We start from the raw sequence: 13,666 nt of genomic DNA, 5'->3' as shown, positions 1-13,666 counted from the left end.
AAATGAATAACTCCAGTGTGGGAATGAAAAATTATAAATAAAGGATCCACATAGTGATTGAAGCCTAATAGGATGGGAATCAATATGAAATAGTCATTAAGTCACAGAATAGGATTTTTATTTTAAAAGTTGAATGAATTATTCATATAAATAAAAATAACTTTTATTGATAAAGTGGAACTTGTTTTCTTTTCAAGCTTGATGGTTTGTTCCCGTCTATAATCCAACTGATGACTATATATTATGAGAAGTGCCCTGATATATTTTGTAAATGCTGCACGCTGCTTTACATCTTTGCAACGTCAACTCCCCCTCACCAGGTAAATATTATTTGTGTATTTTTGTTGACTACTTTTAGCTATTATATTTATGGCAGTTACATGTCAGTGGCTTCCAACTGACATTGTGTTTACCTGTGGGAAGAGATGATTGGTTGTCAGTATCGATTCCATGGTTGTCGTCGAATATCCGGGATGTAGGATGATATAAATGCAATCTTTTGTTTCTGTTTATTGGGTGGAGTGCATTGTAGTGAGAGGCAAGAAGAGAGATACAAAGTATACTAGCATATAAATGATATGATACAAAATACATGAGCACTGAAGCTAAGCATGCAATAAGGAATCATATCTTACTCCATGTGGTGGAACTTACAGAATCATGGTCTGAGGTAGTTCATATAGGATTCAATACCAGGTGTGAGAAAAGCATTGCAATAACTGTACAATACCTATGAACTGAACACATTCAATATATGAGAATTTCCCGCGCTAGTTACATTAGATATCGTGTACTGAAGCGTTATGTAAACGAGAGGCACATGACAGCTATGTTACTGTTTAATGCTGAAACACATTCTCCGCTGATGTTGGTTACACACCCAAAATATAAACTTTATTTTAATCTAAGCAGGTTTGGTATAAAGATAGTTGTTGTAATAGATTTAGTTGGCTTTATGCTGCTGGGACAACCTATAACATACTAGTACTTGTGAGAAACAAAAATAAAATCATTAGCAGTAAATTGAGGGGTATCAAGAGTTGTTGTAATGTGGAACTGTTTTGTAGTTATGGTTGTATTTGTGGAGGAGATTGTTAATGTTTGTGAACTACTCTTGTTTGGGTGATTTGTAGGATCAATCACAGCCAGCTTTTGCTTGGCATTGTACAATGTGCTTAGTGCAAGTTACTGAAATAGATTCAAGATTGGTATCCTCATGTGTGTAAAGTGATCATTTTTCATATTTCAGGAAATGGCCAGCGCAAAGGTGAAAGAAAACCTATCCAGTTTGAAATCCCTCATGATCAGGAAGGAGAATGCCAGCCGTCGAGGCCAGCGACCGATTAAGTATGTTCCGTTACCTCCATCTCAGTTGCCAAGTTTAAAACCAGATTGGTTCTTGAGAGGCAACAGATTGAGGCAGTTTAACAACCCAATTGTGGCCATAGTCACGCTGTTAGCAAGATTAGAAGGGAATGCATAGTGTATTTATGCATTGTGAATTTTGGTTAGAGTTTTATTATAAGGTCATGTACAGTATTTTTCTCCATTTTAAGATATTTTATGACTTGATTTCTTATAAGTCTGTCATCTTGCACTATATGTTCTGTGTCAGTACTACTTTTTCTTCTAGGATAGATGATATTCATAATTTCATCAAACTGTAATATATTCATTTAACATTAACATTCTTATTCATTAAGCTTTCAGGATGAAATTCCTTTTCATAAACTTGTAAGAATATTTTTTTCTAAACATTTAACCTTTTATTTAGTACACATCTATTTTTGATCACTCAGTTTGGAAAAGTGGATGGGGATAACTTGCAAATGTATCCACTGTCTTTGTGTAATTTCATGTTAAATGTACATATTTTTACTGTTTTATTATTTTGTCCTATACATTTCTGCCCTTTTTCACTTTATATGTTTTATTTTTATTAGATTTAGTTACAAGAGTTATGTTAAAAGGCTGACTACCAATTTTTTAATTATTAACAGATATTTCATATTTTCATAGAATGGTCATTCATGTTCCATCAACGTTCATTTAGTAAACTTGAACAGTTTCTTTCTATGCTTTGTCATTTTCTGTGGAACCATTGTACAAATGCCATGAATGTCTGATATTTGCTCTCTCTTAGACTTGGTTCAATTGTGTTCATGTGAGCTCTGTTGACATTGCTAAAGCATCGTATGTTTTTAGACTTGTAAACTTTTAGTATGTGGTCTTGTCCATTTTACTGTCATTATAAATTATTTCCTAAGGGTATTGGCCATTATATTTTTTCCTTTCATAAACTGAATGTTAAAATGTTTTCAGCTACACTGCATTTCATTAAGATCCACCAGCTTATTGGTCAGTGTTGAGTTAAATGTTAAACATTCCACCTCCTTTTTCAGAATTTAAGCGTAATGATTTTTATGTATATAGATTTTGTGGTTGATATTCATATGTTTATCAAAAAAGAAAGCATTATTAGTTTCAAGAATTATTTTTGCCTAGCTTTATTCATATTCTACTGCATAAACTGTACCTGATATATAACTTTTTGATATTAATGTTAGTTCATTTCCTTATTTTTCTTATACTGTATACTTGCATTATTGGACAAGAAAAGTGAATAAATGGTTTAACTTTTATATTTTCTTTTTTAATTTTCCCTTTCATAAAATAGCAGTGATATTATAGTGGTGGCCATGATCAGAAACTCTTATTATTAATAATAAGTTATTTGTGATGTAATTAGGTTGGTTGGAAATTGATTGTCTGCTTTCAAAAATTCCTACCTAAATTTTTCCAGTATTCAGAGAAATTCATTCATGCTGGTGTTTAGATTTGAGGGGGCTAAAACAAACCAAAATATTTAAAAAGACTATGATGTTTATTATTTGGGATAAGATCATTAATAACTCTCAGTTCATGTCATGTGGTGCACTGTAGGCATTATTTAAGGTTCTTTGCAGAGTTCCTTCAGCCCCTAGCTGCAACCCCTTTCTTTCTTTTACTGTACCTCCCTTCATAGTCTCTTTCTTCCAGCTGACTTCCCACCCTCTAACAATTGTTTCATAGTGCGACTGCAAGGTCTTCCTCCTGTTACACCATTCAAACTTTTCCACTCTCAATTTCCCGTTCAGCGCTGAATGACCTCAGGTCCCAGCGCTTGCTCTTTACCTAAATTCTAGTCTATTCCATTCCTAATTAAGGAAGCAAATTATGGTTATATAAAAGTGGGATATTGAAGCACATTTTTCTTTAGGAAGGCAAATGGATACATTTATAAGGTTTCCATAGTTGCTCAGGATTTGTTTCATGGTCAACGAATGTTCGTCAGCATAAATATTCACTGTCAAAGCATTTTCCATAACTGAATGCTGGGATTTAAAAACTTCTGAAGTAGTTCGTCATTGCAACATTATGATAAAAATTTTGTTCATTAGACCTAAGTTAATGTGGTATTAGTTGCAATGGATAGCAGGATTGCAAATAACACACTGAATTATTAATTAGAAAGTAAGTTGAAAGTGAAATTTTGAATAAAAACTGTCTGTGCAAAACTGCCATCTAGGTGGAGTTTCAAATCTCTTAATTAATTTTAGATATTGTTAAAGCAGACCATACAGTTATATAAAGAAAAGCGAATGATATTTACCATATAAACTGCTTGAAAAATTACATTTGTAAAGGAATATGACAGAATATACACTATAATGATTTTAGGAATTACGGAGCTTTTTGAATTTAGAGAGCCATCAAATTTCATTTTCTTTTACTACTAAAATTTGTTTCATTTTCTTTTAATTACTGCACAAACTAATGTAAATATGGCCCAAAGGTCTGTTACTGGAATCATTTGAATTCATCCAAAAATGTTAGTCTTTTATCATTTGATAATTGTATATACTCACCCAGCATAATAGTTATTTAACTAAACTTTACTGAGGATAATCTTCATTGAATGGTATGTCTTGCATATAGGCATAACAAGTAAGAAAAGGGTAGAATATCAAATAGTATTTTGGGTTTTGCTTACTGTATTAGAAAAGGCGACTTTATATCAAAATCAAGAGGATAATAGAAAACTCTCACAGCAAAATAATGAAGCATATGTTTATAACAATGTATGATTTATCAGAAAGTACTTATAGTAAGTTTAACATAAAGCGCCTTCACAGAAACTGCTATCAGTGTTATGGTGGCAGCGTTCACAAGTTATATAGAATAAATTACAACAGTTTGCCTAAACACCAAACCTTCCTCCACCTTCTGCCATTTATTGATACTAAACCGATTTTCAGTTTCATCATTTATGTATTTACATGCTCATAAACACCACGTATACATTATCAAAACACCACCCAGAAGAGAGTTCCTAACAGACTCAAAAAAGCCAAAATGCAAATCCTTCAGGCAATGAAAGAGGTTGATAGAAATGTTGGGTATGGTGGAGGCCTCTGATTGGTCAAAGCAGTTCCCTGACATCTTTCCTAACTGTGATGAATGGAAGAAGACTTCAGTGTTTATGTATAAGCTCTTGTAGAAAGAAGAATGGTTTCTGGTAAGAACAAGGCATTTCAAGTTCAGAGGTTCCGGATAACCACTGAAATGATTAAAAATGCGTTGTTAAGAGATTAAGTGTTTTGTGTATTGAAAAAGGTGATGTTCGAAGCTGTGAAGAACCCTGATATACTTCTCAAAACTAGGCTCTTCAAATTTTTGTCAATATTCTGAGGCTGTTGAGGATTACTTTGGTTCGATGCCCTCGGTAAGACTTTTTAATCCTCTGTGGTTCAAGGTAGAATTTATAACATACCTGCAGGCTAAGGGCACAACTTTTATTCAGTTCTTAAGAGAGTTACCAACTGACGATATTGACCATGCCTACTGTAAGACGCTGAAAATAAGATGTTTTTTATAACAAATAAGATTTGACAGTAGTAATCGTAATTTCGTTATCAAGTGCTAACACTATTTTTGGCAAATTGTGTGGAACAAGCAGTGATATTAAGTGAATATCGTTACGCATATGCCTACGTGAAAAATAAGAGTGCTAGTCCATGAATCTTAGGTGATAAGTATTAGAAATTTACACACCTACATAAAGCGCATGAATATGTACGCTTCACGCCCAGACTTTTGCAAGCAACAATCACCGCTTTATTCAGACCTAGCGTAAACCCCACTATATCGTTTTCCAGTATCACAACTATAAATCTGGAACTGGTGAGATAAGACCTGCTTGTGATTAGATGATTTGTAAGCCATTTTTCTGACTGTGGCATCTACTATTTTTGAAAATCATATAGCGAATGTAACCTTGCAATTGTATAGATATATTTCTGTTGTATTCCTAGTTTTGAAACTCATGTTTTATGTGAGGACCCTGCCATTTGTAGTGTTACGAGGATTATTAAACAGGTTGATAAATGTTTCCAAATATACCACGAACTTGTGCGTTTGCATCAATTAAACTCAAAATTTAATATTGTCAAGTTACTTAGCCCGTTCTTGAGTCATTGAGGTCCTCAAGTATGTAAGGATTAATTTGAGCTTCGTGAAGGACCTGTCACAACTAGCAATAAAACCCCAGCCGTTAGCAAAATTTGTAAAGCAATGGTTAATCAGTTGCACTTGTTGGTTCAGGAAAATCAGCTGTTACTTATCAACATTTTATAGTTTTGAATTTCTTTGTACAATTCTGGTTCATCAACAACTGGATAGCGTCTAGCTAGGATAGAACATCTTCCTAGCAATATTCTGTCTTCAGAATCTCCAGAAACAATATATTTTGCAAATCCAGTGGGAATCCGCAACGTTCATCTAAACATCTAAGCGAGAAAATCTTGGGGTTATTTCAATAATCGATCGATCTATAGCGTTCTTCATTATGCGACAGATTTCCTGTTCAGCAATTAGTCTAGTTCTTTTGTCGAGCTGTTACACGGAAACGCAACAGACTCTAAATCACCATGAAAATACACAGATCTAGACCATTCGTGATTTTCACAATGATTTAAACTTCAGTTTTGAAAAGGACGTATATTTGCGGTCAACGGGCGCAGGCACTCAATACATTTGTCGTTATGCAATCTGAGTTTAAAATGTGTGTGTGTGTGTGTGTGTGTGTGTGTGTGTGTGTGTGTGTGTGTGTGTGCGGTACGCGTGAGCGTGTGGGGTGGCTGTAAGGAGGGGAATGCATAAGCTATATATGTGAGGTAGGACTAGGCTTACATTCGAAAGCTTTCATCTTTATCAGATTTCATTCTGGGAAAGCTTTCCTTTGCGACACCACCCGTCTATAACTCCCAGATTGTAGGTTCCAACAACGGTCACGCCCACCAATCAGTCTCTCTCTCTCTCTCTCTCTCTCTCTCTCTCTCTCTCTCTCTCTCTCTCTCTCTCTCTCTCTCTCGATAAAGAACGGTTAAGTAAAAAAAAACTGCTGGCATTGAGTCCGTGATATTTGTTATTGGTGTTGGGAAGGTTTGGGGCTCACTCCCAACTCTCAATCATCATGGCTTGGGACTCTACTTGTATAAACTAATTAGCTCATCGCAGGATACTGTGGTCTATTAGTAAAACCATTTTACAGCCTTCTTACAATTGAAGTGTGGACATTTCCTTTCGCATACAAATAGCCTATTCCGCGTGCATATAACGGGGAACCATGTGGAAGAATGTCAAAAGAGGGTTTTAAATAGCTCTGCAGACCTTTATTCATGCTTGAACATACAGCCGCTGTGAGAGCACGCGCACACGCACACATTCACAAAATGTATCACCAGAGACCGTTCCTAATATAGAGCAATATTTCCACTTTCCTTTCCCACACTTTCATTTCACTCGTTAGCAAGGAACATCTGTAGACTCATGAGCGCACTAACCTAACATAATCATCACATCCCCGCTGGGATCGATCTGTCAGGGCCATTGACTGGAAAATTACGGTTTATTCATCTGTTAATTTATTGGAGAAGGGTGTACGGCTTCGCAAAAGCAAACCTACAGGTGCTACAGTTTTGAATAGGCTACGTTTCAATAAAGGCAAGTTATCACGTTTTTTATATCAAGCCTGTCAAAGTTTTCTTCAGGTGTTTCAATATGATTTTATTTAGCTATTTTATAGAATGTTTGTCCTGTTTGTAACGACTTAATTGGTAGGTCGCTGGAACCATGACAGAACTGCCGTTTGGTTCTCGGAACCGGGCCTTGGTCTAGGACAGTCCTGGACAGCAATCAGTCACCAGCGTTAGTGGAGGCAGTTAAGATGTACGGTTGTAAATGACCGAATTCCTTCAACGAAATTGGAAAATTCCTTGTGATTTAGGGTTGATGAACATCGTCAGGTCTTATGGATGGCAAAGGTATTCGGCGTTTATATCTTATTTAATTTCCTGTTGGCATGGTTAGTGTTGAAAGTTAAGAAATTGAAATGTAAGGTCATGCGAACATGGGACTAAAGGTAGTAGATTATGAAGTCATGTAACTGGTTACAGGTGTGATAATTACACTAGGTACTTGTCCCAAATAGTGACTGATAATGGTTTGATAAATTTTATTCATGTATTTTCTCTGGCAAGAAAGGTAAGTAAGGTATAGTGACTGAAATATTACTATACGAAGGCCTTTAGTCAGGAAAAAACTGTAGAAGTTACTGCCGCAGGTGGTTTAATAATGTCCACTCCATACTTTAACGGTGTATGTATACAAATGATGGGGTTTTGAGTATATTGTAGTTAGCGGTAACCCACTTAGGAGTGTGGAGTGTGATGCTGTTTGAAAAATTTAGCAAAATTAATTGTTGCATCTGAAATTCGGGGTAAGTTGGATAGGGTGTATATATGTATACCTACTACGGTGCTTTACGAAATTTAGGGTGTTAATGTTTTATATTGGTTTCAAAACTGTTGTGTATGTTATGATTTTATACTTTTAAACTTTAATCATAATTTTGTCATGTTGATTCCTCAACTTAAATAAATGGAATATTCAGTCATTTAAATCAAGAGAGAGCATTCATACAAATTATGTTAGACGTCTCTTTGTTTTGATAAAGTTATGGGGTCATTTGCAAACTATGAAATACTGACATTACAGGGGCTACTACTACCCCTTCAAAAAATCGTCGTGGCCTTTTGTGTCAAGGTGAAGAAAGGTATTTGCTAAAATCAATCAATATACCCTCCACTTTAGGATTTATTGATAGAATGTCAACTGTGAACAGAGTCCGGCCTCTGGGATGATATTTCATCAAGGAAATCTCTTCTTTTTGTGACAATTTTAAATGACTCCCTTTTATAAACTACGACAGTTGGTGCTGTTTAAACTTATATACCACTCCGTTGTTTTTCATAAAAGCATAAAGACAGAACTAAATTATCTCTGTGAATTTCTCAATCTTTGTAAATTACTCAAAATATCTCTTAAATTTCTCAAATTATCTGTAAGAAGTTACTCAAATTATCTCTGTAGATTTTTTCAAATGATGTCTATAAAATTGACGGTGCAAATTTCTTAAATTATCTCTGTGAATTTCTCAATCTCTGTAAATTACTCAAATTATCTCTAAATTTTTCAAGTGATGTCTATACCTAAGGTCTTTGGAATCACTGCAGCGTATTAAAGCTTTAAGAGAAAGTCACATCGAATTATCTTTGTTAAATTTCCTAAATTCTTATCATTATAAATTTCTCCTATGATTAATTTGGTGTTTGCTGGGATGCATTATATACACCGTTTAAATTAAACATGCTGCTATTAGTTTTATTAATAAACGATGCTGTGGTGAGCCGACTTTGGTACTGAACAAAAAGGTGTTTTCACTTCATAAACATCTTCGAATTGAATTACCTAATTCTGGCTCTTCGTTATTGGTTTAATCAATTCGCAGCTGGTGGCCTAAACTGCATTTTTGGATGGGAGAGGAAGCCTTGGACGAATAATGACCTTTATGAATCCGGTTTCAATCAGTCTTTATATCAATTTTTGTAATACTATAAGATCTTTTACTTTGGCTTATTTTATCGGTATAAAAACTTTAAGAGAAAGAACGTCGACATTTGTAGTTTGGTTCGGAGAAACGAGTGAGAACCGCCCACTCAGTCTTTTGTTTGTTTTTACGGTAATCCTGTGTGTAATCAGCCGGAAGATATCTAATTTTCATCTTAGTGTCTTTGAATATTTTGCAAGAAGATCATTTAAAAGATAACGTTTTTTCATAACCATAATACTAAATTTGGTGGTTGTTTGGTGTTTTGCACTACGGGTAAAGGGGGTTTGGCGTCCCTTCACCAGCCGGTTTCTTTCTTGAGTCTTGAAATCAGTCTCGTTTAAAGTGTTAAAATCTGAATGAGTCCGCTGTCTCTCTCTCTCTCTCTCTCTCTCTCTCAACAAAAATCTCTTTCACCCCCCCTCTCTCTCTATGAAAACCTTCTCTCTCTCCTTAACACCCCCTCTCTCTCTCTCCTTAAACTCTCTCTCTCTAAAATACACCCCCTTCTGGCTCTTCTCTTACTGGTTTAATCTCTTAATAGTATTGCTTGTCATTTGGGAACCCCCTGTCACCCCCGTTCCCAATTTATTGTCACCCCGTTCCCACCCCCATAGTTCCCCACCCCACCCCCTTTGGGCCTAAATTCTTGTGACAAAAGGCTCAATGCGTTTCACCTGGAACTCATTACAGAGGTCGAGTTTTTCATATCATAATGGTTTACATTTAGTAATTAAGTAAAATCATATTTTAGTAGTGGACTGGCATCTCCTTTCCTATGGGCTAAATCAAATACCAGAAAAGGCTTGAGAATTGTTAAATAAGGTAGGCACCCTTACATTATTTTAAGTCAAACTGTATTGACTTTTGATAAAAGTAACAAGGTGTTTAATTCTGTTATGCAAATTTGCTGTTCACAAAGGCATAAAGACTGAATCAGGTAGATATGTTTTTGGTAGGTTATTAAAGAATAGTCGTCAATAAAATCAAACTCGTAATGCATTTTGGATATGTTCCGCCAAATTGAGGGAAATATGCTGAGGATATATTTTTGATTAAGATGTTAATAACATCATCGTAAGTAAGGAAAGTTTAGTACGCACCGACACAGTCTAAATGTAGGTAATGTTTATCATGAAGCATAGTAGTTCTATAAGTGGTTTTCAGTTTTAACTTGTTAGACTAATGATGGGCACTGCATTCATTTAATGCTTTCTTTTTCAAAACGGCTAGAGTGTGGATTGAAGTATATTCAAATTGATTTTCTCTCTAATAAATTCGAGTAGTTTTTAAGTCAAAAGTGCTATTCAGGTGTGAAGCATATTAATAATCTATATATAAAATGCTATCCAGTTTGAATGAGTTGACCATCATTCAGTTTTGTGTTGGTTACAAATATACGCTGATGAAAAATGAACTTGCATAATCTTTAAAGTCACAAGTGAAGGTGTGACTTTTAACCATGATAGTTTAAGCATCGTATGTTATATTTTTTTATTAGACTTAATACATTAATGTAAAAATATTGGAGGAGGTTGTATATTTATTAGAAATTCAGCCAAGAGTAATAGACCCTATTGAGAGAGATGTAGATGCATTTGCACAGGTTAGCAAACATTTAATTTTCTAGGCTTCCAGTACCATAGACGCTTAAGATAAAGCTTGACAAGTTTTATCTTAACCAATTTTACACCACAGATGTAAGTTGATCACTTATTTTTTAGTTAAAACTTGCTGTTCCGTATGTATTCAGTGATCACATTGTTGCTCTAGTGCAAGTTATTTTGACAGAAAAACACCAGAGGGTCCATTTTTACAATACTAAAATTGTGGACACCGTAGGTGGGTGGCGCCAACAGTGCACTTCACACGGTTCACTGTAGGCATTACTGAAGGTTCTTTGCAACGTCCCTTCGGCGCCTAGCTGCAACCCCTTGCATTCTTTTTTATTGTACCTCCGTTCATATTCTCTTCCATCTTACTTTCCTCAACTGTCTCCTAACAGTTGTTTCATAGTGCAACTGAGAGGTTTTCCTTCTGTTACACCTTTAATACCTCCTTTACTCAATTTATCAAAGGCATAATGAACTTATATTAACACTAATGATAGGGATTCAGTTGCATTTTGGAGGAAATGTCTGTGTGAAAGTCCTTTTCAAAAAAAAAAAAATAGGAGTCTACTGTATAATACCCCACTTTGGAGGCTAGGAGGCTAAAATTACTGTAAGACCCCAGTAAACACAGACTTGTGACTGGGCTTATTTTCCAGTTGGTATCAGGTTCTGGGTTACTATGTGTCTTTTTTACCAAGGTGCCAGTTAACTTCATCGGAGAATAAAAATGTGCATATCGCCATAGGTCTAGCACAAAGAAAGAGATCAAGCTATACCTAGCTCGATGCAACAGATACCTACATTCGTGTTTGCTCAATGGCTAAGAGTGCCTTTATGACCTTGTTGCGTCATTAATAAGCCACCATATTTAAATGTAATCTTTAGTTAAAGTTCTCTCACTTAAGTTACTTAATTTGTTATAAAGTGACGCTGCTTTCCTTTGCTCTAAGAGAAATACTTTCAAATAGGGCTGGATTGAACGTACTTTCTGCTTCAAGATTTAAGTTTCAACAGGAAAATACACTGATATATGTATCATGAATTATGAAGGTGGCAGGTGTTTGAAAAATCCTTAAATTTTTTCAGGTACCCAACCCGTATGTTGCCTTATATATGTCTGCACAATTTTCGGCCCGTCTGAATCTGGGAGTTTGATACAACTGCTAAATTTCTTCAGTATACCGACAGCCCAGATTAAGAAACTTCCTGAAAGAGAGTATTAACGACTGATAGAGGGAATGTTTGACCACCCAGTGACTATCAACACAAGGTATGATATTTGAATGTGAAGTGTTTTGTACTCGGTTTCATTTCATTACATCAGGTGGATGAAATAAACACTGCTGAATACTGGCACACTTTCAGTAGTATTTTATGAAGAAATTGCACTCTGCCTACCATTGTATTAGAATTTGGCAGTGTGTACAGATTTGAACAACTACACAAACTAAAGACTGTTTAATGTCTGAAACTGGTAACAGAATAAACAAATCAGTTGCACTGAACACACCTAGAGGGTATTTAAGCATTTCTGATATTTTGTTACACGACACTGCGATTTGAAATTAGTTTTTTTCGTTACCACATAGATACATAATCTAGGGAACTACAAAATGCAATTTTATGTGGATCTGAAGACACCATCACAAACTATTTGTACTGATCATATATCTAATTACGTGATTAATATTTTTTTTTTACAGACAAGACCTCGCTTCAAGCCGTTTCAGTACATACATAAAGACCATCTGATACAACTCAACAATTTCTAGATATCGTTAAAGCTTTGAGTTACTACGCCTATAGTTAAACAATGATTCCTTTGATTAACGACAAACTGATTCTTTTTAACTTTCGGAACACTAAGCTCAGATGCGGCGTTTTATAAAGCAGCAAACATTAAACAAAGAACGTAAGGAATATCCCTTGACGAACCAACACTGTGCTGTGGTCAATCCAGGTAAAAAAAAAAAAGTCACATTAACCTTTCCTAGATAGTGACCCCGTTTAGTACAAGCCCGTTGGGGATTTCCGTATAAACATCAACAAAAGACTGTAAACATCATAAAGATAATGACCCCCCAAGAAATACTGTGAAACAAAAGACTGCAAATATCAAGAAAATAATGACCCCCCAGAAATATTGTGAAACGAAAGACTGTAAATATCAAAAAGATAATGACCCCCAAGAAATGTGACTTTTTTTCCTGTGACTTTTTTTCCTGTGACTTTTTTTCATAAATTTTTCCTGTTTTTTTTCCTGTGACTTTTTTCCTGTGACTTTTTTTCCTAGCCAAAATTGTGACTTTCTTTCCTGTGACTTCATTACCGGCCACCGCTCTGGTATTATCACTAAAAGTTCAATGTTAGGAAATTATCTGACTTTCATATCTGACGTTAAATTTTTGAGGAGCCGTTTGGTTAAAGCGGAATATTACATATTGCCTTTTTGTAGTAAATTAGACCCCCAAAGTTGTTAATAGCGTTAGAAATTTTGAACGAGAGATTTACATTCTTAAACTAGTGGTAGTATTAGTGGAATAACGAAATCAAAATTTTAATAAAAAAATTAACAAAATTATATACCAAGTTAAGGTAGTTATAGAATGGGCGAGATATTTGAATCATGTAAGCTTTGTTCTAGTTATAAGAAGTAAGTTTTTGTTTACAACAGTGTTTGGGTAAAATTTGTCAAAAGTTTGTTAATGTACTCAAATGCGAAAATTTTATAAAGGAAAAATTGTCACTGCATGGAGAAATATTTTAGCATTTAGATTGCTTACACTGAAGAGACCCGAGTTGTATCAAATGGACTTTTTGATGTATCGAAAAGACTCCAGTTTCTGTCAAAAGGACTTCGGTTTTGTATCAGAAGGACTTTAGTTTCTGTCAAAAGGACTTCAGATACCTCGAAATAGCTCAGCTTATGTCAAAAGAACTCCAGTTTGTGTCGAAAGGACTCAACTGTTTGTCAAAACGACTGCAGTTTGTGTCAAAACGACTGCAGTTTGTGTCAAAACGACTGCAGTTTGTGTCAAAACGACTGCAGTTTGTGTCGAAAGGA

The 13,666-nt window shown here is 35.1% G+C and overlaps 1 protein-coding gene and 1 long non-coding RNA gene across 2 annotated transcripts in view; both read left to right on the top strand.

Annotated features, from left to right (window-relative positions):
* Window positions 1-2,642, top strand: part of LOC136840347 (abnormal spindle-like microcephaly-associated protein homolog) — a 60,033-nt gene extending 57,391 nt beyond the window's left edge. The window contains 2 exon segments of the mRNA XM_067107043.1: window positions 198-320; window positions 1,250-2,642. Of these exon segments, the coding sequence (XP_066963144.1) occupies window positions 198-320; window positions 1,250-1,483 (357 nt within the window). The 3' untranslated portion in view covers window positions 1,484-2,642.
* Window positions 2,643-7,173: 4,531 nt separating this feature from the next.
* On the top strand, window positions 7,174-13,326 carry LOC136840529 (uncharacterized). Its single transcript, XR_010853633.1, has 3 exons — window positions 7,174-7,364; window positions 11,689-11,872; window positions 12,306-13,326. It is a non-coding gene; the product is annotated as an uncharacterized lncRNA (long non-coding RNA).
* The last annotated feature ends 340 nt before the right edge of the window (window positions 13,327-13,666 follow it).

This window comes from Macrobrachium rosenbergii, chromosome 7, assembly GCF_040412425.1.
Source record: "Macrobrachium rosenbergii isolate ZJJX-2024 chromosome 7, ASM4041242v1, whole genome shotgun sequence".
NCBI classification, from domain to species: domain Eukaryota; kingdom Metazoa; phylum Arthropoda; class Malacostraca; order Decapoda; family Palaemonidae; genus Macrobrachium; species Macrobrachium rosenbergii.
Note: the sequence above shows the minus strand (reverse complement) of the source record. Positions and strands in the feature narration are given on the sequence as shown.